The 26,613-nt window shown below is 37.6% G+C and overlaps 1 protein-coding gene across 10 annotated transcripts in view; it reads left to right on the top strand.

Annotated features, from left to right (window-relative positions):
• SCMH1 (Scm polycomb group protein homolog 1) overlaps positions 1 to 26,613 on the top strand; it is a 160,165-nt gene that overhangs the window by 56,778 nt on the left and 76,774 nt on the right. For 5 of the 10 annotated variants that reach the window (XM_069068139.1, XM_069068142.1, XM_069068138.1 and 2 more), the window contains 3 exons: positions 4,630 to 4,698; positions 5,942 to 5,965; positions 24,999 to 25,069. In XM_069068139.1, coding sequence (XP_068924240.1) covers positions 4,630 to 4,698; positions 5,942 to 5,965; positions 24,999 to 25,069 — 164 coding nt within the window. Of the gene's footprint in view, positions 1 to 4,629; positions 4,699 to 5,941; positions 5,966 to 23,034; positions 23,185 to 24,998; positions 25,070 to 26,613 lie in introns of all 10 variants that reach the window. The other 5 variants (XM_069068143.1, XM_069068140.1, XM_069068146.1 and 2 more) reach the window with 3 other exon arrangements.

The raw sequence follows: 26,613 nt of genomic DNA, 5'->3' as shown, positions 1-26,613 counted from the left end.
AACGCATCACAACTAGGGCGGCTAGGTGGCGCAGGAAGTAAGAGCGCCAGCCCCGGAGTTGGGAGGACCCGGGATCGGTTCTGGCCTCAGATACTTAACACCCACACAAAAAAAACTGGCCCTGTAACCTTGGGCAAGTTACTTAACCCCAATTGCTTTAAAAAAAAAAAAAGAGAGAGAGAGAAAGAAGTACATCATGGGGTGGCTAAGTGGCTCAGTGAATAGAGCACCAGCCCTGGAGTCAGGAGGACCTGAGTTCAAATCTGGCCTCAGACACTTAACACTTACTAGCTGTGTGACCTTGGGCAAGTCACTTAACCCCAATTGCCCTGTTTTCCCCCCTCCAAAATGCAAAAATAAAAAATGCATCACACAAAATACAGAGCTTTGGGGAATATCAAATGAGATCATGTGTTTAAGTGGGTTTTTACCTATAAATTACTAGACACAACCTACTTTATAGAATTGTTGTGAAGGAAATGCCCTATCACCCATAAAATCCAGTATGAGTGTAAGTTATTATTATTGCTACCATAAATCTACAGTTATTATTAGATTTTATTTTCAGCTTATTAATTGCTGGGTCTATTGTTCTGCCTCATTGGATTGGCAGCAGTGTGGTGCAGTGAAAGAATTTGGGATTTGTAGTCAAAAGACCAGGATTTGATTCCCAGCTCTGTTCTTAACACATGTGTGGCCTTAACCAAACCACATAAACTCTCTTGGCCTCAGTTCCCTCATTTGTGAATAAGGGGTTTGTATTACATAACCACTAAGGTCTCTTGCAAATCCAAATCCATGATTGTATGTTTATACTTTTTTTCCTGTTTTGGGGGGATTTTTTATTTCTTTTGGGGGAGAAGCTTTGTTTTCATTTGAATTTGACAAACATAAAATTAGCACTGCCACTTTAGAACAGAAGGAGGATCTAGTTCATGAAACTGCAAATCTCTTCTATAAAACTGGCTTTTTTTTTTTAGGTATATACAATAAATTCAGCATATAAATTTGAAGGCTGGCCTCCATGTCAGTGATTCCTTCTGGTCTTCCTCTTCCTCTCTTCTCTCCTCTTTCCTGTTTACTTTCTTCCTCTTTTCCCCTCCCTCTTCCACTCTCCCTTTCCCTTTCCCTCTTCCTCTCTCTCCTCCCTCTCTCCTCTCTCTTTCCCCTTTTCTCTTTTTTTGGGGGGAAGGCAAGAGAACCTACCTCTAACCCCTTCTCCCTCCTATCTATACCCCTCATTTAATAAAAATAAGAAAAACACTTGTATCAGATTTACATAGTGAAGAAAAAATAAATTCCCACATTGGCCACTTCCAAAATTAAATGTCTTATTCTGCATCTTGAGTCTATCACTGCTCTGTCAGGAGGTGAGCAGTATGCTTCATCTTCTATACATTGGAATCATGGTTGGTAATTGCATTAATCATTCATTAAGTCTTTCAGCATATTTTTTTAACATTGTTGTTATTGTGTAAATTGTTCTCCTGGTTCTGCTCACTTTGCTCTTTTTCCAGATTAAAAAAAATTAACAAGCATTTATTTTCTCTCCCTTCCCCTCCCCCTTCCTGGGCACCATTGAGAAAGAAAAATAGAAAAGCAAAACTCTTGTAACAAATAAGTAAAACAAATTTCCACATTGACCATGTTTAAAAATTCATGCTTCATTCTGCATCTTGTATCAGTCATCACCTTTCTGTTAGGAAGTGGATAGCATGCTTCATTGTTGGTACCATGAGGGCATGGCTGGTCATTGCACTCATCAGAGTTAAGTCTTTCAGAGTTATTTGTCTTTACAATGTTGTTGTTATTGTATAAATTATTTTCCTGTTTCTGTTCACTTTATTTTGCATCAGTTCATACAACCTTCTGAGGTTTCTTTGAAGCAATCCCTTTGATCATTTCTTGTAGCACAGTAGTATTACTTTACCTTTACATACCATAATTTCTTTAGTTATTCTCCAACTGAAGGGTACCCCTCTTAGTTTCCAGTTTTTTGCCATCACAATAATAGTTACTATAAATACTTTTTTGTACGTAATGGGTCCTTTTCCTCTCTCATTGTTCTCTTTTGAGATATAGTAGACCTAGTTGTTGTATCACTGGGGCAAAAGTTATTCACAGTTTAGTGACCTTTTGGACTTAGTTTCAACTTGCTTTCCAGAATGACTGGATTAATTTACTGTTACACCAATAGTTCTTTAAGGTACCAGTTTTCCTGCAACACTAAGATGTTTTTTTTTTTGTCATCTTTGCCAGTCTGATAGGTGTGAGGTAGAATATCAGAGCTGCTTTAATTTGCATTTCTTTATTGGTGCTTTGGGGTTTGTGTCTGTTGATAGCTTTGATTTCTTCCTTTGGAAACTACCTGTTTATATCCTTTGACCATTTATCAATTGGAGTATTCTTATAAATATGAATCTGTTCCTTATATATGTTAGAAATGAGAACTTTATCGGAGAAATAAATTTAGTGCAAAGATTTTTTTTGCCCCAGTTAACAGTTTCCCTCTAATTTTGGCTGCATTGTTTTGTTTGTACAAAGGATTTTTAATTTTATGTAATCAAAATTGTCCATTTTCTCTTCTGTGATCATCTCTATCCCTTGTCTGGTCATGAACTCTTCCCCTCTCCACTGATCTGACAGGTAATTTTGTCTTTATTCCTCTGATATGTTTATATCTAAGTAATATGTCTTTTTGGTGCTTATCTTAGTACGTGCATTATCTTCTCATGTGGAGTCCTTTGTCCATTCTGAGTAAACCTGTTCTCTTCTTTATATGGTAAATAAATGTGGTAAATAAGATGAGATATTTCTGAAGTTCGCCACTAGAGTATTTGTCATTGAACTTTTTTTAGGATTTCAGAGTCAGATTTCTGTCCATATAATTATTCTTATTATGAATAGTTTCCAAAAATTTTGTAGATAGTGGGTGTATACGACAGATATAAAATGTGGTCTTATGTTAAGCCTCCAGAGATTAAAAGCCAGTCTCTATTTCTAAAATATCCTTTTCTTTTAATAAGCAGATATTTTTGAATGCCAAAAAATCAAAATCTGTTTTACTTTAGTGTGAGTTTTTTCACTACAAATATAGAATCATAGAATGTTAGAATTGAGAAGGTACTTGGGAAGTCTCCTAACTCAGGGGTGGGGGACCTGCAGCCTTACGGCCATTCTGGGTCCTTGGATGTGACCTTTTGACTGAGTACAAGTTTTACAGAACAAATCCTTTTATTAACAGGATTTGTTCTTTGAAGTTTGGATTCAGTCAAAGGATCACATTTGAGAATCTAGAGGCCACATGTGGCTTCCAGACTGCAGGTTCCCCACCTCTGTCCTAATACAATCCTAATCCAGAAAAGAAAATTCAGGAACAGAGGAAAAAAGTGACTTACCTAAGATCACATGGGAAATTAGTGACAGAACCAGGGCTAGGACCCAGAACTTCCATCTCCAAATCCAAGGATCTTTATAACACAGAAGATTGATCACCATGTGTGATGTTTTTTCAGTTACAGCATCTCATAAGAGAATGGACTATATGGGGTGTAAGGATCAGGTGTGCCAATAAATCAAAGAACCTTTAAGTATTGAAGTGGTAAGGAAAGGTTATTAATTCAGCTTCAGTTTTGACCCATCATTGGGGGCGGAGAAGCAAGTTAGCTGTCAACCTCTATCTTAAGGGAGCCTTAATCTCAAGAGATCCTGCATATCAGTATTTTTTTAAAAGGCAAATAAAGGTACAGATTTGGGCTAGAAGGAACTTGAAAGATCATTTAGTCCAGCTCCTTCCTTTTACATCGGAGAAGACTCATCCCCTGAAAGGGAGAGGGACTTGTCTGAGGTTACTCCTTGAGTCAGTTGACAGAGACAGAATTTGAACTCAGATTTTCTAAGTCTAAATCCAGCGTTGTTTCCATTATACCACTCCATGTTTGCACATTGCTTCCATTAAGATAAAGGTATCATTTTATTTCTTGATTGCATGTAAGGTCAAGTCAGTAAGCATTTATTAAGTGCCTACAATGTGGCAGGAACTATGCCAAACACTAGGGATAGAAAGCAAGGCAAAACTAGTCCCTGTCCTCAGGAGCTCATAGTCATTTGGGATGGTGATATATTTACCTATATGCTGTAATATTCTCTCATTTTAGTGAAATAATATGCCACTTTAAAGTTCAGAAGGATGAGCATTCCTTGGTTATTTCATGTATGCCTCTTTCCATGTAAGGGATGTGTTTATGAAAAGTTTTATATAAATCAAATATTTTTATGTTGGAAATAATTTATACATACTAGGGAACTATTTAAAAGAATTTTTGGCCAATCCTTCTGCAGACTCCTTTTGACAAAGTAGCTAGTACCTTTTATCTTTTCTGTTGTCTGAATATTTAGATATTGGCATTGTTTAAAGTAAAGTATAGTTGTATGTTGAGATGGGTTGAATCTTAGCTCTACTACTTATTTTCTTTGTGACCTCGGACAAGAACTTCCTCTCTTTGGTCTTTAGTTTTCACATCTGTAAAATGATGGAGTTGGACTAAATTATTTTTCATTCTCTTCCAATTATAAATTCTATCTATTTTGAGTTTCTTTTTCATTTGTATACTTTCTCTTTTCCCGTAGCAATAGACTGGAAAGATGGTAGAAAGCACAAATATGGCCGCCCATCAGAGCCCACATCCCAGTTCCAAGGTAAGAAAACCTCCTTTCCTGCTTCCTAGCCTATGAAATATCAATGAATATCTATATTCCTAGCCTATGGAATATCTATGAAGCATGGAGATGTTCAGTTCAATTCAACAAACATTTATTAAGGGCTTACTTTGTGCAAGGCACTGTGCTGTTATTAAAGATACACATACAGACTTAACAAAGACCCTACTCTCAAGGAAATGTCTAACATTGGGAAGTGAAATGTACTCACATAATTGTGCTTTAAGAGATAATGAAATAAGAGAATGTACACATGAATGAAATGTACACATATAATTGTGCTATAAGAGAAAATGAGATAAATGCAAAAGAGAGGTCTAGGCAAAATGCCAGGAGAAATTCCAGTAGGGAATGACCACTTTCCCCATTGAGTTTCATGGAAGGTTTTGTGGAGGAGGTTGTGACTGATTTAGTCCTTGAAAGAAGGTAGGATCATCAATTTCCAGATAAAGTGGGAAGTCTATTCCAAGTATGAGGACAGTATTAGCAATAACATAGAAACCAGCAAAGGCAAGTTCTGTATATAGGGGTTAGAACATACAGGAGGAGTCTAGTTTACTTGGAATATAGAGAACATGAAAGGGAATTGGAGAATAAGGTAAGAAAAATTGGAACCATATTGTACACAGCCTTAAATATCAGAATCAATTTATCCTTTTTTCACTTGATATTGGGGAGGCCACTGAAGGTTTTGAATAGGAGTGGCATTGTCAGAGGACTAAATTGTGAAGATTATTTAAGCAATGAATGTAAGGTAAATTAGAGTTGATAGGCTAATGAGCCTATAAATATAGAACTAAAAGGGATATAGGGGAAAACGGAGGTAGAAAGTCCAGTTAGGAGACTGTTGGAAAATACTATCCAAGAAGAGATGAGGACCTGAACAAGGATGGTTGTGGGAAAGTGGAAACAATGGGCAGGTACAAGTGATATTGTATGAGTGGAATTGACAGGGTTTGGCATTTGATTAGTTTTGGGGGTGATGGAGAAGGAAGATCAATCACACTGATGTTTGGAGTAACAGGAGGAATGATATAGAGAAGTTAGGGGGAGTGGCAGGTTTGGGAGGATGTTCATTTGATATCACTTACCACAAGACTTGGATGAATGACCCACTATGGCTAGTTAACTATACCAGGAATGGGCTGTCTCTGCAGGTTCTGTATATTTTACTTTCTGTGGTGGTTTGTTGACTTATGTTGCACCATCTCTTCTTTAACAGAAGCCGCTGATATTCTAGAACTAGGTAAGCTATTTCTCCTACATTTTTATAAAACAGGGAAGTCATAACATAAGTCACTTACAGAATTCAGTAGTGTACTTCATATTAACCTTGAGTCCTATGTTATCCTTTACCTAATAGAAGCCTTTGTAGTTCATTTGTACTATCAGTTTGTCTTGAATGGAGGAAGGAAATCCAGTTAGGAGATAGTTCCAGTAGCCCAGGTAAGCCATAAACAAAGCTAAAAGGGAAAGAAGTCATAATTACCTTAAGGAGAATAAGAATCTGGAACAGAATGAAACTATGAACCAAGATTCAGAATAAGCCATTTTTGAACTCTGTTTTTGATTAGGTCTCAGGATTCTGAGCCTATTTACCCAAAGTTGTTTAAAAAGAAATCAGTGAAACAATCAGAAACAGCTGTCTTTTTTCAGACTTAACTGAACTATCCAAATACCTGTAATTGGAATTAAAGTGATTCTGTGTTTGGTTCAGGTTCCTATTTTGTAGTAATAATTTTTCCCCATTCCAAACAAGATAGTATATGTATACTTGAAGGAGTGACTGGGATTGAAGAACAAAGTGAATGGCTTTGATAATTCCATGTGTCAATTTTCAGGCATAAGATTTAAAAATAATGGACCTTACTACTTAGGGTCCCTTAAAATCCCTGCATACTTAACATAGCATAGCAGTTAGGATACAGGTGTCCCAATCTCTGTCATTTCAGATATTTCATATATTTCGAGTATTGCAACTTCCTTTCGTCTTAAGAAGGCTGGCATTTAGTATAGTCCACATTTGTTAAAATTAGTCGTCACTTATGGGCCCAATCCCTTTTGCCTTCAGACTGTATGCTACTTGCCCTAGTCAGGGTGTAGGCACCATCAGGGCCCAATGAATATCTAACAGTCCTTTGGGAGTGGCTAAGATGAAAAACTGGATGTGTGCTGAAGAAGCTAATGAAAGAACTAAGCACTATCTTGAACTATATAAAAATCTAAATCTAAAACTTGATTTGGATAATATTAACATTCATCTGTTAAAATTCTTCCTTTTTCTCTGGTCTAAGAGTACCACAGTGACTTAGAGGGCTGGTAATTCCTTATCCCAACAGGGCAATTTGCTTATATAGACCTGAACAAGTCACCTAACGCCTCTAAGTTTTCACTTCATTGGTGAACTAAAGAGGACACAGATTTTTTTCCTAGCAAATCTGTGGGGGCAGATTGTGTTAACTTAAATCTCTTATGCCAATTCAGAGTGCCATACAAGTCCTTTAAAAACCTCTACTTTTGTTAATTAGAACATTCCTCAGCACATGCCCAATAATGACTTGGCACATTCATCCTGAACTCACAGCCCAGATGGAATATAACTTCATGATAAATTTGTAGAAAATCCATTTTTAGACTTTGGACTTACTGTATAACAGCTATCAAAGATCTGAGTGTTAATTCCTTTTAGTTAGCCTAGGTGACTTATGTTCAAGAATTATAGAATTATCATCCAATTTTTTGTGTCAAATATCAGGGTGAATTGGAATTGGAACTGGGATCAAAAGACAACTAAGAATCATCTCTTTTTAAATATTTTATTTTATTGCTTTTTTTTTGGAGGGGGGAGGGCAGGGCAATGGGGTTAAGTGACTTGCCCAAGGTCACACGGCTAGTAAGTGTTAAGTGTCTGAGGCCGTATTTGAACTCAGGTCCTCCTGACTCCAGGGCCGTTGCTCTATTCACTGCACCACCTAGCCGCTCCTAGGAGTCATCTCTTGACCAAACTCCAATTCAATAAAGAATCCTTTCTATAACAATGTTGTGTCATTTGACCTCTACCTAAATGTCCTTAATAACAGGTAGCTCACTAGACAGCTCATTTAACTGATAAGTTTTCTTCCCTATTTTTAACCACAATTTGCCCTTTGTAAACTGACCTACTGGTTTTTATGGAGCTTCTGAAGTGGAATAGTATATCTGTCCGTTTTCTTCTTAGCCTTTCAGATGTTTAAAGATAGCTGTCATATCATACACTACAGTTCAATAGTTGTGATCTTGAGCCTCAGTTTCTTCATATGTCAAGTGAGCCAATTGAGTTAGATAATATCTAAGTTCCCTCTTAATTTTAAAATTCTATGGCTTCTTTTCCCTAATCTTCTGTTTTATAGCCTTTTAAAAAAAAATCCAGTTTCTCTAGCCAACAGGATATGGTTTCCAGGCCCCTCACTGTCCTTGTTGTTCACCTCTGAACGTATTTTGATTTTTCCTTGGACCTCTTAACATTTTGTGCCCAGAAGTGGACATTGTATTTTATATCTGGATCAGATCAGTATATAAATAGAGTAGAATTATTACTTTCCTATTTCTTGTGTAACCTGGACAAGTCATTTAACCTCTGCCTCAGTTTCCTTACCTATTAAATGAGAATGATAATAGAACTTATCTCTGAAGGTTGTTGTGAAGATCAAATTAGATAATGATTTGCAAACCTTCAAAGTACTGTATAAATTCTAGCTATTATTATTATTTTACCCTAATTCAATTAAAGCAGCATATAATCTCAAAATGTTGGATTTTTTAATAATTGCATCACAGTGTTGATTCAGTGAGTTTATATTCAAATAGTCAGTTGATGAATATTTATAAAGAGCCCAATGTGCTCCAGGTAAAGCACACAGAACCATATAGTACCATCTGGGAATACAAAGAAAGCAAAAGACAGCCCCTATTTTCAAGGAGCTCACAGTCTTACGAGGAGAAAACATGCAAACAGCTATGTACAGACAAGCTATATACAGGGTAAATTGGAGATAATCAACAGAAAGAAGGCACTAGCATTAAAAAGGACCAGGAAAGACTTTCTGTAGAAGTTGGAATTTTAGACGAGACTTAACTTTAAACAGTCTAAGGAAGCCAGGAGACATGGAGGACAATCATTGAAAAATAGTCAGGGTCAGGAGATGGAAGGTCTTGTGTAGGGAATAATAAGGCTAGTGTCACTGAATCATAGATTACATGGTGGAGTGGAGGGTGGGGGAAAGGAGGGAGGGTTACAGTGTAAGATGTAAGGAATCTGGAAAGGTATAGGGAGTCAGGATATGAAGGGCTTTAAATGAGAAACAGAGGATTTTATATTTGATCCTGGAGATGATAGGGAGCCACTAGAGTTTATTGAGTAAAGGGATGACATGGTCAGACCTAAGTAGAGTGTAAATTGAAATGAGAATAGATTTGTGTAAGGAAGATTAACCAGCAAACTAGTGCAAGAGTCCAGGCAAGAGGTGTTAAGGGCCTGTACTAGGGTAATGGTAGTGTCAGAGGAGAGAAAAGAGTGTAGATGAGAGATGTTATATAAAATCAATAAGCCTTAGTAACATATTGAATGAGGAATCAAGAATAACACCTAATTTGCTAGTGTGAGTGATTGGGAGGATGATGGTACCCTCAATTGTAATAGGGAAATTCAAAAGTGGTGGGGTTGGGGAGAAAGGCAATGAATTCAGTTTTCAACATTTTGAATTTAAGATGTCTGTAGAACATCCAGTTCAATATGTCTGATATGCAGTTGGAAATGCTAGTCTGGAGGTCATCAAAGAGGTTATGTTAGTATAAGTAAACTTGAGAATTATTAGCATAGAGATGGTCATTAAATCCCTGAGAGCTGTTGAGATTATCAGGTGAAATAGTATAGAGAAAAAAGAAAAGAGGGCCAAAGACAGACCTCTGTGGGACACCCATGGTTAGTGATGATGACCTGGATGAAGATACAGCAAATGAGACTGAGAAAGGAAAAAAAGCAGCCAAATAGGTAAGAGAAGAACTAGAAGAGAGCTTTCTCACAAAAACCTAGAGGGGAAAGTATTAAGGGGAAAGTGGTGATCAAGGGTCAAAGGCTTCAGAAAGGTCAAGAAGAATGAGGATTGAGAAAAGGCCATTAGAATTGGCAATTAAGAAATCATTGGTGACTTTGAAGAGAGCAGTTTCAGTTGAACGATGAAATCAGAAGCCAGATTGTGGAGAGTTAAGAAGTGAGAGGGAAGGACGTAAAAGCACCTACTGTAGATGGCTTTTTCAAGGAGTTTAGTCACAAAAGGGAGGAAAGATGGAACAATAGCTCATGGGGATGGATGGATCAAGTGAGGGTTTTTGAGGATTTGAAAGACTAAAGCCCCTTGACCTTTTTCAGAAGTATGGTTTCCAACCCTGGTCTCTTCTGTCCTGTACTTGTGCAGTGTTTTTAGCCTGATGTAGGACTAGGTTTTATCTGTGTCCTGTTCTCTTGTTAGATTTTTGCTTTGTATTCCAGTCAAAATTGTTTAGAGTTGGAATTGTGGTGGGAGCTCTTTCTTTCCAACTTTGTATCAGTAGTAGATTTAATAAGCATCCTTTCTGTTTTTTCTTCCAGGAATACTATATTAGTAGGGTAAAAAAAATAGAACCATGTGGTCCTCCCCTAAAGATCTCCTACTATGTTAAACTGAAGTCATTTTGGATACTGTTATATACAGCTGTGAATATACACTGATATATTATCATTTAGCCCACATTTCAACATCTTACCCACTAGACTATTATTGGAAACTTGATCAGAAGCTTTCCTAAGATCAAATAGTCTATGTCCAATGTTCCCCTAAGCAAGTGACCTGATGACGCCATGTGCAAATAATAGGAAGTTAGTTTATGATGGGGTGAACCCACTTTGTGTTCTAGTGATCACTACATTCTTTCTAAGTATTCATAAACTATCTGTTTTTATCATTTAGAGTTTCACTGAGGATCAAATTGGGGCCCATGCTAGAAATCATCCTTAATGGAAAATGTTTTTAAATATTAAATATTTTTTAAAATTAAAAAATTCAAATATTAAAACAACTCTTACTGAGAAGCCATCATTTAACAAAAATAGCACATCGGTATTTGATCCTTACTAATTATTGGATGTTATGAAAACAGGTATCTTAGCTTAGCATAGTGCCTGGCACACAGTAGGTGCTTCATAAATGTTTGTTGAATTGAAGTATCTGCATGAGTCTTTATTATATTTCTAGTCCCTTAGGTACTTCTTAATATGGTAATTATTCCTTAGTTTTAGGTCCTCCTTCTAATATTAAGTTATCATCAGTGGGAAATCACCCCAAGATTGGCCTCAGATAGCTGGATCCCACACATTTCAGAGTTTTCAAGTTTTGTCTAGGTTGATATTGAAAGCTGTCCCCACTCCCAGCCTGGAACAAAATGACTGAAGCAGCCACAAAGTGGCTTTACCCTTTCAGTTTTAAATATTCTTAATGAAAAAAGAACACTGCCTTAGAATGCTAGTATATGGTGTCCAACTTGACATTGTATAGCTTTCCTCTCCTGCCTTCCACCAATCACAAGGAATTTAAAGTTAGCATTTTCAGGTTCATCTCTGTCTTACTCTCGTGTACATGCTCTTAAATTGGAGAAACCAGATAGAATAGATCACGTAGGCATGACAGCTTCTCCTTGGAGGCTGAGAGCCGACCTCTGGTCCTGCTCTGGAGCTGCCCTTTGTCAGTTCAAACAAGAGAGTTCCTTACATTTAACCAGAGAGTGTTGCTTTTGTGTTTTTTTTTCTTTTTGTAAATTTTATTATTTATTTTAAACTTAAATACAAAATGAGAAAAGAAAAAAAAACATCGCCATGTATACAGCAGAACATAAAAGAAGATTCAATATAAAACAATAAATTTCCATTTCAAGAAAATCTGTATGATAAATACTACACATTTTTTCCAAAGCTATCCAGCTTTTCATTGCTTTCTTGTGCACTTTTTACTTTATTTTTTCCCCTCCCTCCCACCCCCTCTTCACCCCTGCCCTAAAGAAGGCTACAATTAAGTGTGGATTTATATACATATATAGATATAGATATCTATAAACATACACATATATACTCATACACACACACATATATATGACTGTACCATACTTAATTTCCACGTATCATTTGTTTCTTGGAAGGTGGATAGCATTTTCCTTCATAAGTCCAAGTCTTCTCGTGTTTCTCTGAATCAACCAAATCATCATTTAACTACACCACAGCAATATTCGAACCCAGTCAAATGCTATCTGAGAGACTGCCTATGAAAGTTTTGCCCTTGATTTTCTGCATCCCTTCTATTCTTGGCTGCATAGGTTTTATTTATGCAAGAAAACTTTAACTTAAAATAATCAAAATTATTCATCTTACACTTCAACAACCTTATAATATAGTTTAAGGTCTGATACTGCTGAATCTCCTTCTTTTGCATCTTTTTCCCCTGGTTTCTTTGAAGTCCCTAACCTTTTGTTCTTCCATGTGAACTTTGTTACTATTTTTTCTAACTCAGTAAGATGATTTTTTAGTAATTTAATTGGGATGAAATTGTATAAATAGATTAGTTAGGTAAAATTTCCCATTTTTTTTTATTATATTGGCTCTACCTACCCATGAACAATAAATATTACTTCAGTTATTTAGATCTGACTTTTATTTGTATAAAAAGTATTTTATATGTTTCTGTGGTTCCTGTGTATGTTTTGGCAGGTATACTCTCAGTTATTTTATGCTGTCTAGTTATTTAAAATGGTCTAAAACAATATTAAATAATCTTGCTGATACATACTAGAGTTTCCCTATTTTTCTCTTTTGATTATATCTATTTTAGCTTTAACTTTGTCTAAGATCATGATTACTACTACCTCTGCTTTTTTAACATAATAAATTCTACCTTTATTTTATCTTTGTGTGTATCTCGCATTTTTATATCATTTCCTGAAAGCAACATACTATTGAATTCTGATTTTTAACCTCCTGTCAGTTTCCATTTTATATGTAAATTTATCCCATTCACATTCGAAACTATAATTACTTGTGTATTTTCCTCCTTCCTATTTTTCCTCACTATCCTTCTCAACCAATTCCTATCCCTCTTCACTCCTTTGCTTTACTTCTACCCACTACCTTGCCCTCCTATTTACCCTTTACCTACCCATCCCTCCAGGGGTCCCTCCCTTATCCTCTCCCCCTGCCCTATCCCCTTGCCCTCTTATTTCTTTCTGTATTTAGAAGACTTTTATACCTTTCTAGATATGTATGTCATTCCTTCTTTAACCTATTCCCACCCTTCCCACTATTAGCTTCTTCTATATCAGTTTTTCCTTTTATGTCTCATTTGTATGAGATAATTACTCCTTTTTATCCCTTCTTACACAGTATTATCTTTTTTAGAATCACCTCCTCATACACAGCTCAGCCCAAACCTTTTTTTCAGTCTTCTCAAATAATGATGACCATTGGAAAAGTACTGATAATATTTTTATACATTAGAAGTAAACAATTTAACCTCATTGAGTCCCTTATAATTGGTCTCTAATGTTTACCTTATATTTCTCCTGGATGTTATATATCAAATTTTCCCTTAAGTTTTGTTGTTTTTGTCACAAATACCTAAAAGTCTTTCAGTTCATTAAATGTCCATTTTTTTTTCCACTCAAAATTATAGTTAACTTGGCTGGTAAGTTACCCTTTGTTGTAAGCCAGCTCTTTTGTTCTACAAAATATAGTATTCCAAGACCTATGGACTTGTAGTAGCATACTACATACTACATGCTACCTAGTAGCAGCTGGGACTTGTGTAATCTTTATTGTAGCTCCATGTATTTAAATGATTTTTTTTCTTGTTGCTTCCAATATTTTCTCCTTGTTGCTTCCAATATTTTCAAACCTGGAAGCTTTGAAACTTGGCTGTGATATTCCTATAACTTTTCCTCCTGGGATTTCTTTCAAGTCATGATGGGTGGGTTTTTTCTGTTTCTGCTTTGCCTTCGTGTTCTAGAACTCCAGGACAATTTTTCCCTGATGATTTCTTGTAATATTGTATATTCTTTTTTATCTTTTTCAGGTAGTCCAGCTATTCTTAAATTATTCCTTCTCAATCTGTTATCCAGTTTTTCTGATGAGATATTTCACATTCTCCTCTATTTTTTTCCTCCTTTTGATTTTGTTTTATTATTTCTTGGTGTTTTAGAAATTCATTAGCTTCCTTTTGCCCAATTCTAGTTGTCAAGGAATTGAAATGTTTGATTCTCTATTTCTAATTGGTTGACTTTCTTTTCATAATTTTCTTTATTTTCTTGGATTACTTTCTTTTCATAATTTTCTTTATTTTCTTGGATTGCTCTTATTTTTTTTTCTAGTTTTTCCTTAATCTCTCTAATTTTAAAAGTCCTTTTTAAGTTCCTCTGAGAACTCTTTTTTGTACTTGGGACCATTTGACATTACTCATTGAAAAAGAAATGGCTTTTTTTGCTTTGTTATCTTCCTTTGAATATGAACCCAGATCTTTTCTGTCCCCATAGTAGCTGTCTAGGGTTGGGTTCTTTCTCCTTTGCTTACTCATTTTTTGTTTTACTTTGTTTTTTATCAGGTATTAGTGTTAATCAAGTTATAGTCTCAAGATATGGGGAATGATGCCCCAAGTCTCAGGTCGTTCTTTTTCTGAGGTCCATCCTGGTGCTTAACCTTGGGCTCTCCTCTGCACTTCTAAGCCACAGCTAGGTCCCCTAGCCACACTGTTCCAAATGATCTTGCTCCCTGTGATCCCTCAGGTGGCAGCCAACTACAGCTGTCCTCTCTGCCCTGGAACTGAACAGGGATTCTGCTGTATTGCCAGTGCCCACAGCTGGCAGCTATTGCTGCTGCACTCACTGGGTATGTGCTGGCTCCTTCTCCCCTGAAGCCACAGCCTGTGACCCATCTGGTCAGCACACCTGTGCTCAGTGTACCTTGACAGTGGAAGATCTTTCAGTCTCCTACTCAGCTGTCAGACCCCCACACTGTCTGTGAGATAACAGTTTCTAAGGTTCAGTCTGCATTTTAACCCTGCTGCCCCAAAGACTTGTTTATTGATTCTGCAATCAGCCTGGAGGTGTTTGCACTTCATTCAGGCTGAACCTCTGTCCCTGGAAGTTGACTCTTACCTGGGGTCTTCTCAAGTAGTCTTAAGAGAACAATTGCTTAACCCTAACTTGTTTTTCTACTACTCTACATTCCCTCTGAGAGATGTTTTGATTTTGGAGATTTGGAAAGCTGAAAGTTTTCTGACCTAGTCTGCCATCTTCCCAAAATCCTCTCTTTAGTGTTGCTTTTGAAAGAATGCCAATGATACATTCAAGTACAGACATTTGTTCCCCAAATATGTTGTTAACACGAAGAGTTTTACTTTCAGGTGATTCACAAAAATAATTACATAAATTCCTAACTAACAATCAGAAACTATTCTCCCATTATCCCTGTAAACTATTGTATGCCTCTGGGCTTAGCTGGATACCCCTGCATCTGGAGTGTTGGGTAGTCGAAGAGTCTTTGTGTCCTGGAGCAACAGTGGTCCTTGGTAGTACACGGGATATTTGGTAAGGCTTTTTGTCCCATGCCTAGTTATAATAACACATGCTATACTCTTACTTTGCCTGTAGGGCCTTCTCCATATAGAGACTCAAAATTGCTGTACCTTCAAATACATGTTTGCTAGAACTTGGATATGGATCTTACGCTTGGTGTATATTCTTATGTCACTCTTATGACACTATTTACTATAGTTATGCTGAGTCATCTGTTTGGAATTTACTTCTCCCCTTTTTGTGTTCAGAATTTTCTATAGGTAGGGAAGTTATTTTTTTTTAAACATGGATTTTGGCTTCTGACAATAATTGTGTTGATTTGAAAGAGAGCCTATGAAGTAAACTTATAGACAAAACACAGCAGGTAACCCTTATGATCTCCTACACAATGGTTAGAAAAGAATTGTATTGTTTTTTTTTAAAGCAGTCGGGATTAAGTAACTTGCTCAAGGTTACACGGCCAGTTATTTCTGGATGTGGTGCTAAGTATCTGAGCCCAGATTTGAACCCCAGGTCATCCATCCTGACACTGGAGCTGGTGCTCTTACTCGCTGTGCTACCTGGCCAAAGAATTGTATTATTAGTACCAAGAGTGCTGCATTTGAATTGGGGTTCAAATCTTGGTTTTGTTGCTTTCTAGTTATTCAGCCTTGGGCAGGCAAGTCACTTAAGTTTCCTGGGTTTTAGTTTCCTCATCTATAAAATGAAGAGACTAGACTACACCTACCCCATACTTAGCTTACATCATAGGATCAAAGTCCTACAGTTATATGAGAGAATTGTCCAAAGAGGGTAGCAAGCAATTCATTTTGCCATGTATTCCTTGGGAAGAGAGTAAAACTCATTACAATGGGCTCTGGCTGCTACTATTGTAAATTTCTTCGACTGGAGATTTGCCTCTTTGATGAGAAAAGAAAGAGAATTTGTTATGTATTAGAAAGTTATTTTCTGTGTACCTTAATGTGATAGTTTAATAGAATCCCTTCTCAATTTCAGGAACTTCTTAATATATAAAAGACACAGACAACTTTGTCCCGTAATGCTCACAATCACTTCCCCCCCCCCATCAAAAAAAAGTTTACAATCTTTACTAATTGATTCTAAGAAAGAAGAATTGATAAACATTAAAGCTTCCATCCCTCCAAATTCTCCATTTTATGTACCTTTTCACTTAAATTGTAATTTGTATATAGGACAATATTTTGCATTATCCTTTTTCAATTAACATTATTTCAGAATTTCATTTTTAGGTGTCAGCATAGTCAAGAAACTTCCAAGTTTAATAATTTAATAGCATCTATTATACCATTGTTTGTTTAGCCATTCCTTCATTGTTGAATTTAGAAGCTTTTCCTATTGTAGAATGACTTTTAATATCTTTGTATTAGTTACTTCTTTCTTCCTTTGGAGTTACTTCAGAAGATACCAGATTTTAGACTTGGAAGGGACCTTAGAAATCCCCCTAGTTTTTTTTAGGCATATTTACAAAAATTACCGAGGCAAAGGATCTGAATAGTTGTATAATTCTTGTTCCACAGTGAATAAATTGTTTGATCTAAAGTGACTGGGAGCATCAAATAATAGAATTTTGAATCTGGAGAGTCTCTACCATCTTATTTTACTGAATAAGAAACTGAAGTCCCCCAAGGTCAAATGATTTACCAAATGTCACAAAGCAAGTTAGTAGAAGGGCAAGGATTAGAATCCAGTCGTCTTCTGAACAGACAATTTATGCCAAATCATGTTAAATAACAGATAAATGGTACATTTTCCTGTTAGCAGATTTTTAACTATGTTTTACTATTTTTCCTCAGAGCAGATGCTTTCAAAGCCAGACAATTAAACCAACTTACCTCCCTCTTCTGATTCTTGATCACGTCTTTAGTGACTTCTGCTTTGATCAATTTGTTCCCATCATCCTCTACCCATTTAGTTTTCTCTCTTTTTTCTTGGTACTTAGAATGTGGAGAAACCATCAGGAATAGAACTCAAGAGGAGTGGGCAATATTTAGAAATTTATTCAAGTACCAAGGAAGATATTTTATAACTTCTAGTCAGAGGGCAATATCTTAAATGGGATTTCATTAAATCAAATAAAGAAGATAGAGGATATTGCTCTTTCTTAGGGCTTTAGAAACTTGTGGTCTATTTAGTAGTCTATTTCTTTGAGCTGGTTTATAAAAAGGCAAATGGTCTTCTTGTTCCCCATCACCTCTCATTCTCTCCCTCTCCCCTACCCTAAAGTTCCTTTTGGTATATGGACTAAAAGGGTGAGGAAGCTCCCAGTATCCTCATAGCTTTTCCTATAAATGTTACTTTATTATTAACCCTGAATAGTGTGTGATTGTTAGTGACTTTGTTTATCTATCTCATCACCTTTTAATAGCTATAAAAATGCTTGTTAATCTATGGGATTTTCTCTAAATTTTTTAGGCACATGTCAGTTTATAATATCTACATGAATTTCTGGTTTGGATCACTCAAACTATTCATAGCTGGCATCGAGTCTTCCTCCATGGATAGCCAGTCTTAGCAGCGACTTGGATGATGTGCCCTCCCATGTGTTTCTTTGGTCATGCTTTCCTCCCTATAATCACCAGTGTACTAAAAATAGTCTGTCCACTCTTGTTCTGTCTTCACAGATCAAAAAAATCTCAGGGCAGAAAGAGGCCTCAAGGGTCATAACAATTTTACTCATATCGATACGGTGCTTTTAAGATTCACAAAGTTTGTCTAGTCTAACTTTATGTGTATCTTAACAGAAATCTCCTCTGTAACATCCCTGACAAATGTTCAGACATCCCCCAACTTGAAAATCTTTAGTCATGAGGAACTCACACCTGTACAAGTAACCCATTTCATTTTTGGACCATGCTATTTATTTAGAGGTTCTTCCTGATATCAAGCCTAAATATGCTTCAAGCTTTACAAATATTACCTGTTTATTTTTAGCAAAAAAAAAGGAATTTACAACATAAAGTTGTAGAAAGGACTGTTTAAAATCACAGCATAACTGTTGGAAAATCATTGAGAGAGTCATTGGAGAATTTAACTGGAAAACATTTTTACTAGTAAGACCATTGTCGTGAAAACTTCTCTAGTTTGCATTCTCCCCATAGCACTAGCAGGAAAACATCTACTTTCTTCATTTCTAAAGGGTATCCTTTAGAGGGCCTTAACTCTCACAGACTCCTTTTTGTTGTTCAGGACATGTAGAGGAAAGTCAGAGAGAAGGTAGGGTCACAAAGTTTTTTCGAGTTTGGGTCTGTGCAGGGTCCATGTTCCCTTTGCATTAATACAGCTGAATGTGCCAACTTTATTTTCCAGAGCAGTGATGACCACAGGAAACTGAGTTAAAACCCTAAATACAAATCATCACAATTTCTTTATAATTTATTGTAACCAGTATTTTGCCCTTCCTCTACAAATACACGCACATGAATTCATTATTGTGTGTGTATGTTAATGGATCTGTGCTTTCATTGGCACAGGGAGCTCCTGGTGAAGAACTCTTTCTTTTTTTTTTTTGCCGCCTTTGGAGGGCAATTGGGGTTAAGTAACTTGCCCAAGGTTACACAGCTAGTTTTTTTTCTGTGGGTGTTAAGTGTCTGAGGCCAGAACCAAACTCAGGTCTTCCTGACTCCGGGGCTGGCGCTTTACTCACTGAGCCACCTAGCTGCCCCTGAAGAACTCTTTCTACTAATCCATCCCTGCATATCCCGTCTTAGAGAGGTGGATGGGACACAGAGGTATTCAGTGACTTTCTCAAGGTACTATGCCCAGTCTGTGTGAGAAGTGGAATTTGAACCCAGCTCTTGCCATCTCAGATCAGCTGTCTCTCCATTCTGCAAGGCTGCCTTACAGTTGTGGTTGAGACATTAGAAATTAGAAGAGAAGGAAGTAGTGGGAAACTCACTAGGTGGCCAGAAAACATGAGATTTAGTCTTGCTTCTAGCACTAACTGGCTTTTTGAAACCTTGTATTGGTTCCTTAGCCTCTCTTACCCTCAATTACCCCAACCATTAATTGAGGGGATTTAGAGGATCTCTGAGACAGACTGCAGCTCTCCCATTCTATGTCCTGTATGTAGACCCTCCTCACTCTGAGGTTCTGTTATTCTATGCCTCATGCACATTGTGGAGTGAGGCCAAGGTTGGATTAGCCAGCTGTCCTATGGTAAAGCAAAGAGAGTGATCAATCTCAAGACACAGAGGAATGACAGTTGGCATCAGAGCTGGGATCTGAACCCAGGTCTCCTGACAGCAAGTCTAGACCCCTTTTTACTACATCACATTCAAATCACAGAATTATAGACTCATATTGAAGATTGACTTTAGAGATCAATGCATCTAATCTATATCTGAACAGCATGAGCCTATATCTCCAACATGACATTCCTGACAGGTGGTCACTCAACTCCCACTTAAGGATCTCCATTAATGGGGAACTTAGTGCATCAGAAAGCAGGCCCTATCCATTGGGGGCAGTTAGTTTTTCTTTATCAAACTGAATCCTCTTTCCCCATAACTTTTATACCCGTAGTGCAATGGAAAGAGTGCTAAACCTAGAGCCAAGAGATTCGGATTGTAATCTTGACTCTGATATTTAAGAACTATACAGGCATAGGCAGATCACTTGACAGCCCTAAGCTTCATTCCTTCATCTAAAACGTTACAGCACCATGTCAAGTGCTGCAATCAGAGTCAGGAAGAACTGGCTTCTGACCCCACATTTTCTGGCTCTGTGACCATAGGCAAGTCACTTAATCACTCTGAGCCTTAGTTTGTGGCCTCATGGAGTTCATGGAATTGAAAATTTTAGAGACAGATACATTATCGAGGAAATCAAAAGTAAAACTCTTTTACCTCTTCCCCCAAAAACCTGCTTTTGACTGTTCCATTCTATTAACGGCAACACCAACTTCCTAATTACCCAGACTTGAAACCAGAGCCATCTGATTCCAGTTTTCTCAGCTTATTATGGCCAAATTCTACTCATTCTATTCCTATAATATAGCTTTCATTTCTCTACTCCACTTCTACTGTTGTATAGGTTTACTCTCACTTTATTTAAATAATTTTATTTAAATAATTAATAGGATTATAGATTTAGAGCTAGAATGGAGCTTGTTGATCATCTAGTTTAACCCTCTCATTTCTTGGAGGGGAAACTGAGGCCCAAAACTGGCGAAATGACTGGTCTAAAGTTGCATGGGAAGTTAGAGCAGAACTAGAAGCCAAACTGAGGCCCTTTTCTATCAGAAGTCACCTAACTGCTCATTGTGCCTCCCTTGCAAATCCATCCACTGCTAGGTTAATCTCCTTCACATATAGATCTAGTGCACATAATGTATACATAATTTCTCTTCTCAGCCTTCAGTGGCTTCCAGCTTAAATCCAGACTTGTGTCCTGTTATTGATAATTTTCCACAATCCTATTTTATCTAACTCAGCAAGTCTTTTATATACTCTAAAATCGAGCAAACAGAATCACTCCTCATTCCCAAAATGTATCTCAGGCCATCTCACCTTTGCCTACATGGATTCCTCCTCTTTCCACTGATTCTTTCTCTTGAAACCCTGCTTATCCAACTCATTTAAAAATTCTTCCATGAAGCCTTCCTTGAGCCTCTTCTTCCCCCTACTCAAGTGATCTTCCTTCCTATGAATTCTTTGTTATTCTCATATGCACTTGTTTTCTATTTTGTATTATAGTTTCTTATATTTTGAATGTCCTACTTCATATATAATGCTCCTTATCCCATCTCTACTTTTTTGCACAGGCTGTTCTGTATGCCTGGGACACACTCTCTTTACTTTCACCTCTTTTAATACTTGGTTTCCTTCAAGATTAGGCTCAAGCACCATCTTCTACAAGAAGACTTTCCTAAATGTTTCCCCCTCCACCCCAGCTGCTAGTGCCCTCTCATAAAACTACCTTGTGTTTTTATCCTATATATATTTCTTATATACTTATGTATGTGTTGTTTTAGTTGTATTCCCAGCTCTTAGCATAGTATCTGGCACATCGTGGGCACTTAAATACTTACTAATTGATTGCAGGTTGGTATTTAAATCATTACAACTTGAACTCTCCTTTGTCCTCTGCTAGTTTGCCAACAAGAGGACCAATTAGATGCAGTAATTTAGGTTGTACACCCATAATGAAGGTGTATAAGAGTACAAAGGACTTAAACTCATCATTTTTTACAGAAGAGGAAACTCTGGCCGAGAGAAGGGAAGGGATTTGACCAAGCTTATACCTTTAGTAAAATGGTAGACCTGGAATCAAACATAGGTCTTCTGCTTGCTTGCTTTCCTGCATCTCTTAATTAAGCCTACAGATATTCTATAATACTTAGTTCTCTGGGTTTTTTTGTACGTTTTACATTTGGAGAGATCACCATTGTGGTTTCTACATTTTGACAAGGGTCTCCAGTCTTCTGACTAGATTAATGGTGGACATTTCAGACTTTTGGAGGGAATGGGGTAGGGATAAAACTCCCGCTGGAGTAGTCCTGTGCAATAGAAAGTTTTCCCATCATATCCCCAGTTGGGAAAAAAAGATAAGCTTTTGCTTATTTATCATTGATATAAAATAGGCAGGCATGTATTGCTTGTCCAACTTTTCCCTGGTGTTGATGCCATCGTTGTTCACCCTTTCAATGAGATAACATGTTTTATAGGTATCAAGTGGTATTTGATTTTTGTTAGTGAGTTAATAACTCTGGTCATTGAAAAATGTAAGAGACTTTTGTTAAGGAGTAAGCTCTCTGTCATTAGAAGTATTCAGACAGAAACTGAATGACTATGTATTAGAGATACTGTAATGGGACGACCACCTGCTGGGGAATGTTACAGAGGGAATTCTTCTAAGTCGGGTATGGATTGGATTAGATGATCCTTTCAGCTTCCTTTTAAGCTCTGAGATTCCATTCTTTCCTTGATTGAGGGCATTGAACAAGATGACCTTTAAAGAATCTTCTGAACCTCAAGTTTTTCATACCATGAAGTTTATATCAGTACTTTGGGTTCGTGTATTTAGGTTTTTGTTAAAGTTATTACTTTGTTCAAAACTCAGTTTCTTTTTTGTGGCTCAGCTTTTCTAGACTCTGGATCAATGCTAATTCGTATAGCTGTTTCTCATTACATTTGGTGAACATTCTTTATATTTGAGATTTCACTGCCTGTACTGAAGAAGATATTTTACTTACGTGGGATAAAGAGAAATCATCCTTTTTCCATAGGAATTATTACTTTTTCAGAGTGCTTTCACTTATATTATTTAGATGTGAACTCTTTGAGGGTAGGACACACATCTCCTTCACCTTTTGCACTCCATTTGGTCTAATAGAGTGCTAGAAATATGTAGTGCTGGGCACATAGTAGGTGCTTTAAAAATTCTTGTTAAAATGAATTTTAAAAAGTGAATGTTACCTCATTTAAGGAGATAATGATAAGGGATCAAGTTTTGGATAGTAAAAGTGTTACAAATTAATTTAGGCTTGGATCTGATACTTCCTAAACAGTTTCATCCAACTCACCTTATTTACCTGTCTGAGCCTCAGTTTCCCTATCTGTAGAGTACAAATAATAATGTTTGTGCCAACTCTGGAATTGGGAATTATTATTAGATTGTAAAACAAAAATGAGGGTATGATTAAGGGTATGATTTTTCTAACCTACACAGTGTCAGGGATGGTCTTGAAAAGGGAGCAGCATGTTTTCCTCTCAGATGGTGATGGAGAACCCCAAGGAATTGGAAGGTCTGAGGTTTCTGGACCATCTCTGTCATCACATGGCAATTGATTAAAGCCATTGAGGTGTGGAGTAGCAAACTGTAAGTGACTCTAATTATTGTGGCACCCCTGCTGCTTCCATAATTACTTGAAAACCAGAGTCTCTTGGGTGCTGTTCATCAGGACACAAGCTAATACAAGCAATTACCCGAGTCTGAGCTAGCCAACCCTCCAGAGTCACAGTCTGGTCAGCTCACAGACACACTCTCCACCAAATCCCTCATTTATACGGATTAGCCTCTTTGGGGGGAAATCACATTTTTTTTTATTGTTTCCGCCTGCCTTTCAGTGACAGCCAATAGTGATAAAATGTATCCAGTCCTTACCCTAGGGTCCCCTCAGCTGGCAACTGCTTCTGTCTTAAATCCAATCAGCTCTTTAAATCCTTGTCTTGAGGACACATCCACCTCATTTACCCTGTGGGCTAACTGTATAGTACAGATGATTAATTGGTGACCAGTTCATGAAATGGTTCAGGACTTACTGTATGATTCCTGTCCAGATCCATTTGGCTTGGTTGAAAATAGTGGGAAAGGGACCAGCATTAAAGGAAAAGCTATAAAATCAATAGTGTATAAAGTCTTGGCATCATCTTTGAAATGATTTAGATTGCATCACTCAATGACTCATTTTTATTCCTAGCATGTAGTGCTTTTTCTTGACCCGGGGCAGGGGGCGGGGGGGCAGGCTCCACTCTGTCCTGATCAGCTGCAAAAAAAACTTAAGAAGATGCTGCTTTGCCACAGTGTTGATTTAGATTATGAGGGGTACCCTGAACCTACTTCTGACTCCTCTGGAAATTTCCTCATTCATCCTGGGATCACCTCTCAGTGGGTATTTGGAGATGGCTTGATCTTGGAAGTAAAGAATTCAGTGATTCTCCCATTCCAGTGAGAAAGAAGTTTGTTTTTGTCTGATTTTATCTCTAATATCATTGTCCTTGGACTCCAGTGTCATCACTAGCACTTCAGCTTACATCTAGGACTGGTCTTAAACTTGGGGCCATGTACAGCTTCAGCAAGGCCAAAAACACCCAGACACACTCCTCCAGTGCTAGCACTTTATACCTAATTCACTGTATATTTTTCAGTCCTTGTCATTTTAGGCATCAGAGTTGTAGGCTCCAAGTGCTATAGGCTTCTGACAGGGAAAGGAAAAGATAGCTGTTCAGAGACTGAGGATAAAGAGAGCATCATGTTTGTTCTACTTCCTCCAGACTTTCCAAGCTACCACTCCCCTTCCCTTGGGTCCTTCCATCCTATGCCTTCATAAATCCTCGTTTGCTTTAGTCCAGACTTGCCATTGTACCATCTCACTGCCATACTTCTCATCTAAGTTGGCAGTAGCATTACTAATAGTGCATGAGCTTTGGAATGTTTAGGCTATGATCAATGCATTTACAGTATTTGAGTCATTCAGAGTAGATAGGTCCTATCTCTTCCCTTTTATCCAAATTGTGGTGGCTGAGAACTTTGTCTGAACACTAGCACAGCTGGTCTTTATATTTGGGCCTTTTTGGAGACAACTTGGAGTACTCTGGTGATCCCCAGACCACACAAAAAAAGCCATTGCCTTAGAATGGTACCCGCTGACCAATGAGGTCCATCCTGCTTTGGGTTTTATTTTTCAGCTCCTTGGCTGGATGTTGTCTAAGCAGGGTAATATGGTTCCTGTGACTGGAAGTGAAAGCAGCCTCTGTGCAGAAGTCTGAATGTTAAGTCTAAATCACTTATAGCTCTCTCTGGAAGCATTTGACTAGTGTGAGTATGCAGGAGCATACTAGACCCCCTATTAGAACTTGAGGATTGCTTTTTTAGAGAGTTAAGTATGCTAGAAATTTCTGTTTTCTCTGCAGGTCATTTCACCTGGGACAAATACCTAAAAGAAACATGTTCCATCCCAGCGCCTGCCCATTGCTTCAAGCAGGTAATTGCACAGTGTGATCATCAGGTAGGGGAAAGGGTTTTACTCATGATCCTTAGGTAAACAGAGAGTAGTACCCTGTGAATTTAGGCTTCTTAGAAGAAGACCAGAAGACAAACTAGTAGGAAAATATATTGATAGGGACAATTATAGTTACTTGAATCACAGCCGTAGACATTCCCCACAGCCACTCAGACAGCAGTCCTATCCCAAGGGATGGCCTCACTATCCTCTGTAGACTCTCAGAGATAGTTTCCTTTGTCATTAGACAGAGACACTAATTCTTATCTTTCCCCTTTAATTTGGATAAATGGTACCATATTCTACAATCTTAGATGTGGCTAGTTAAGGAAGAAAAGCATCACTTCCCCTTTACACATCACTCACTTCACTCAGTCTTGAGTTAAAAAATTGACACCCAAGGGTTGGCAGGCCACAGGGTCATTCTTAGGTCTTTGAAGAGGTCATCAGAGCCATTGACGCTTAACATGCCCCACAGTAACTAAATGTTCCATCAGCTATGAAGATGATATGCTGGCCATGTCCTGGGGAAGGGATAAGAGTTGACAGGATGGGTGACAGTGGAATGATACTCGGTGGAGGAGTAAAAGCCCTTTCCTCTGTGTGGAACCTGCCTTTTCTCTCCCGTTGCCATCATTGAGCTTTGACATACCGTGTTTCCCCGATAAGACCTATCCCGAAAATAAGCCCTCCCCTTACTGTGTAAGATTCCTCTAAAATAAGCCCTCCCCCGAAAATAAGCCCTATTGAGATTGCTACTGTAGTGAAGATGATCCCCTGCGCTACACACTACATTACAGTACCCTCTGTATGCACCGTCCCCCCCACCGTGAAACGCACGCCACGCTCCGAGCTGCATCCAGTCAGAGCTGCAGCAGTGAGCGCGTCATCCTGTTCTTCCCCAGTGATTTGCTTATTGAATAAAGGTACATTTTTTGTTCACATTTACCTGTTTATTAAAATTGCTGTCAATGTTCATTAAAATAAGCCCTCCCCTGAAAATAAGCCCTCTGGTGTTTTTCTTTCCAAAAAAACTTAATAAGACAGTGTCTTATTATCGGGGAAACACAGGTAAGTTTATTTTATTGAGGCTAGAATTTTATATTTAAAAGACCAAAGAACATATCAATATTTAAGTTGCTTTCAGATGGAAAAAACGAACAGCCTCTGAAAATTAATCTATAATTGGGAAGATAGCAGACTAAATCTCCAGAGGATATTAGGGACAGTGTTGAAGATTAATGTGCTGGTTCCAGAAAGTATTTTAAGAATGTGTGGGATGGGTTGTGTGGGTGTAACAGATAGATACATCTGGGTTTGCTAATCCAGATGAGAATCCATCAGTCCACCATGACTTTTCTTTCTTTGTCTCCTGTTAAAAGGCAGTATTTGATGCCTTGGGGGACAGGAATATCTTCCCTCTTCTCATCTACCATTATCCCATTCCCAGGAAATTCCACCTTGATAATCATATAAAATGGAGTGGGAACCCAGAGCCACTTCTTCTTAGTGCTACATATGATCAA

The sequence above is a fragment of the Petaurus breviceps genome, unplaced genomic scaffold (assembly GCF_028583685.1).
Source record: "Petaurus breviceps papuanus isolate PSGF00001 unplaced genomic scaffold, PetGlider_PUasm1.0 90760, whole genome shotgun sequence".
Taxonomy (NCBI): domain Eukaryota; kingdom Metazoa; phylum Chordata; class Mammalia; order Diprotodontia; family Petauridae; genus Petaurus; species Petaurus breviceps.
The sequence above is the reverse complement of the archived record's forward strand: the minus strand, read 5'-3'. Positions and strand labels throughout refer to the sequence as shown.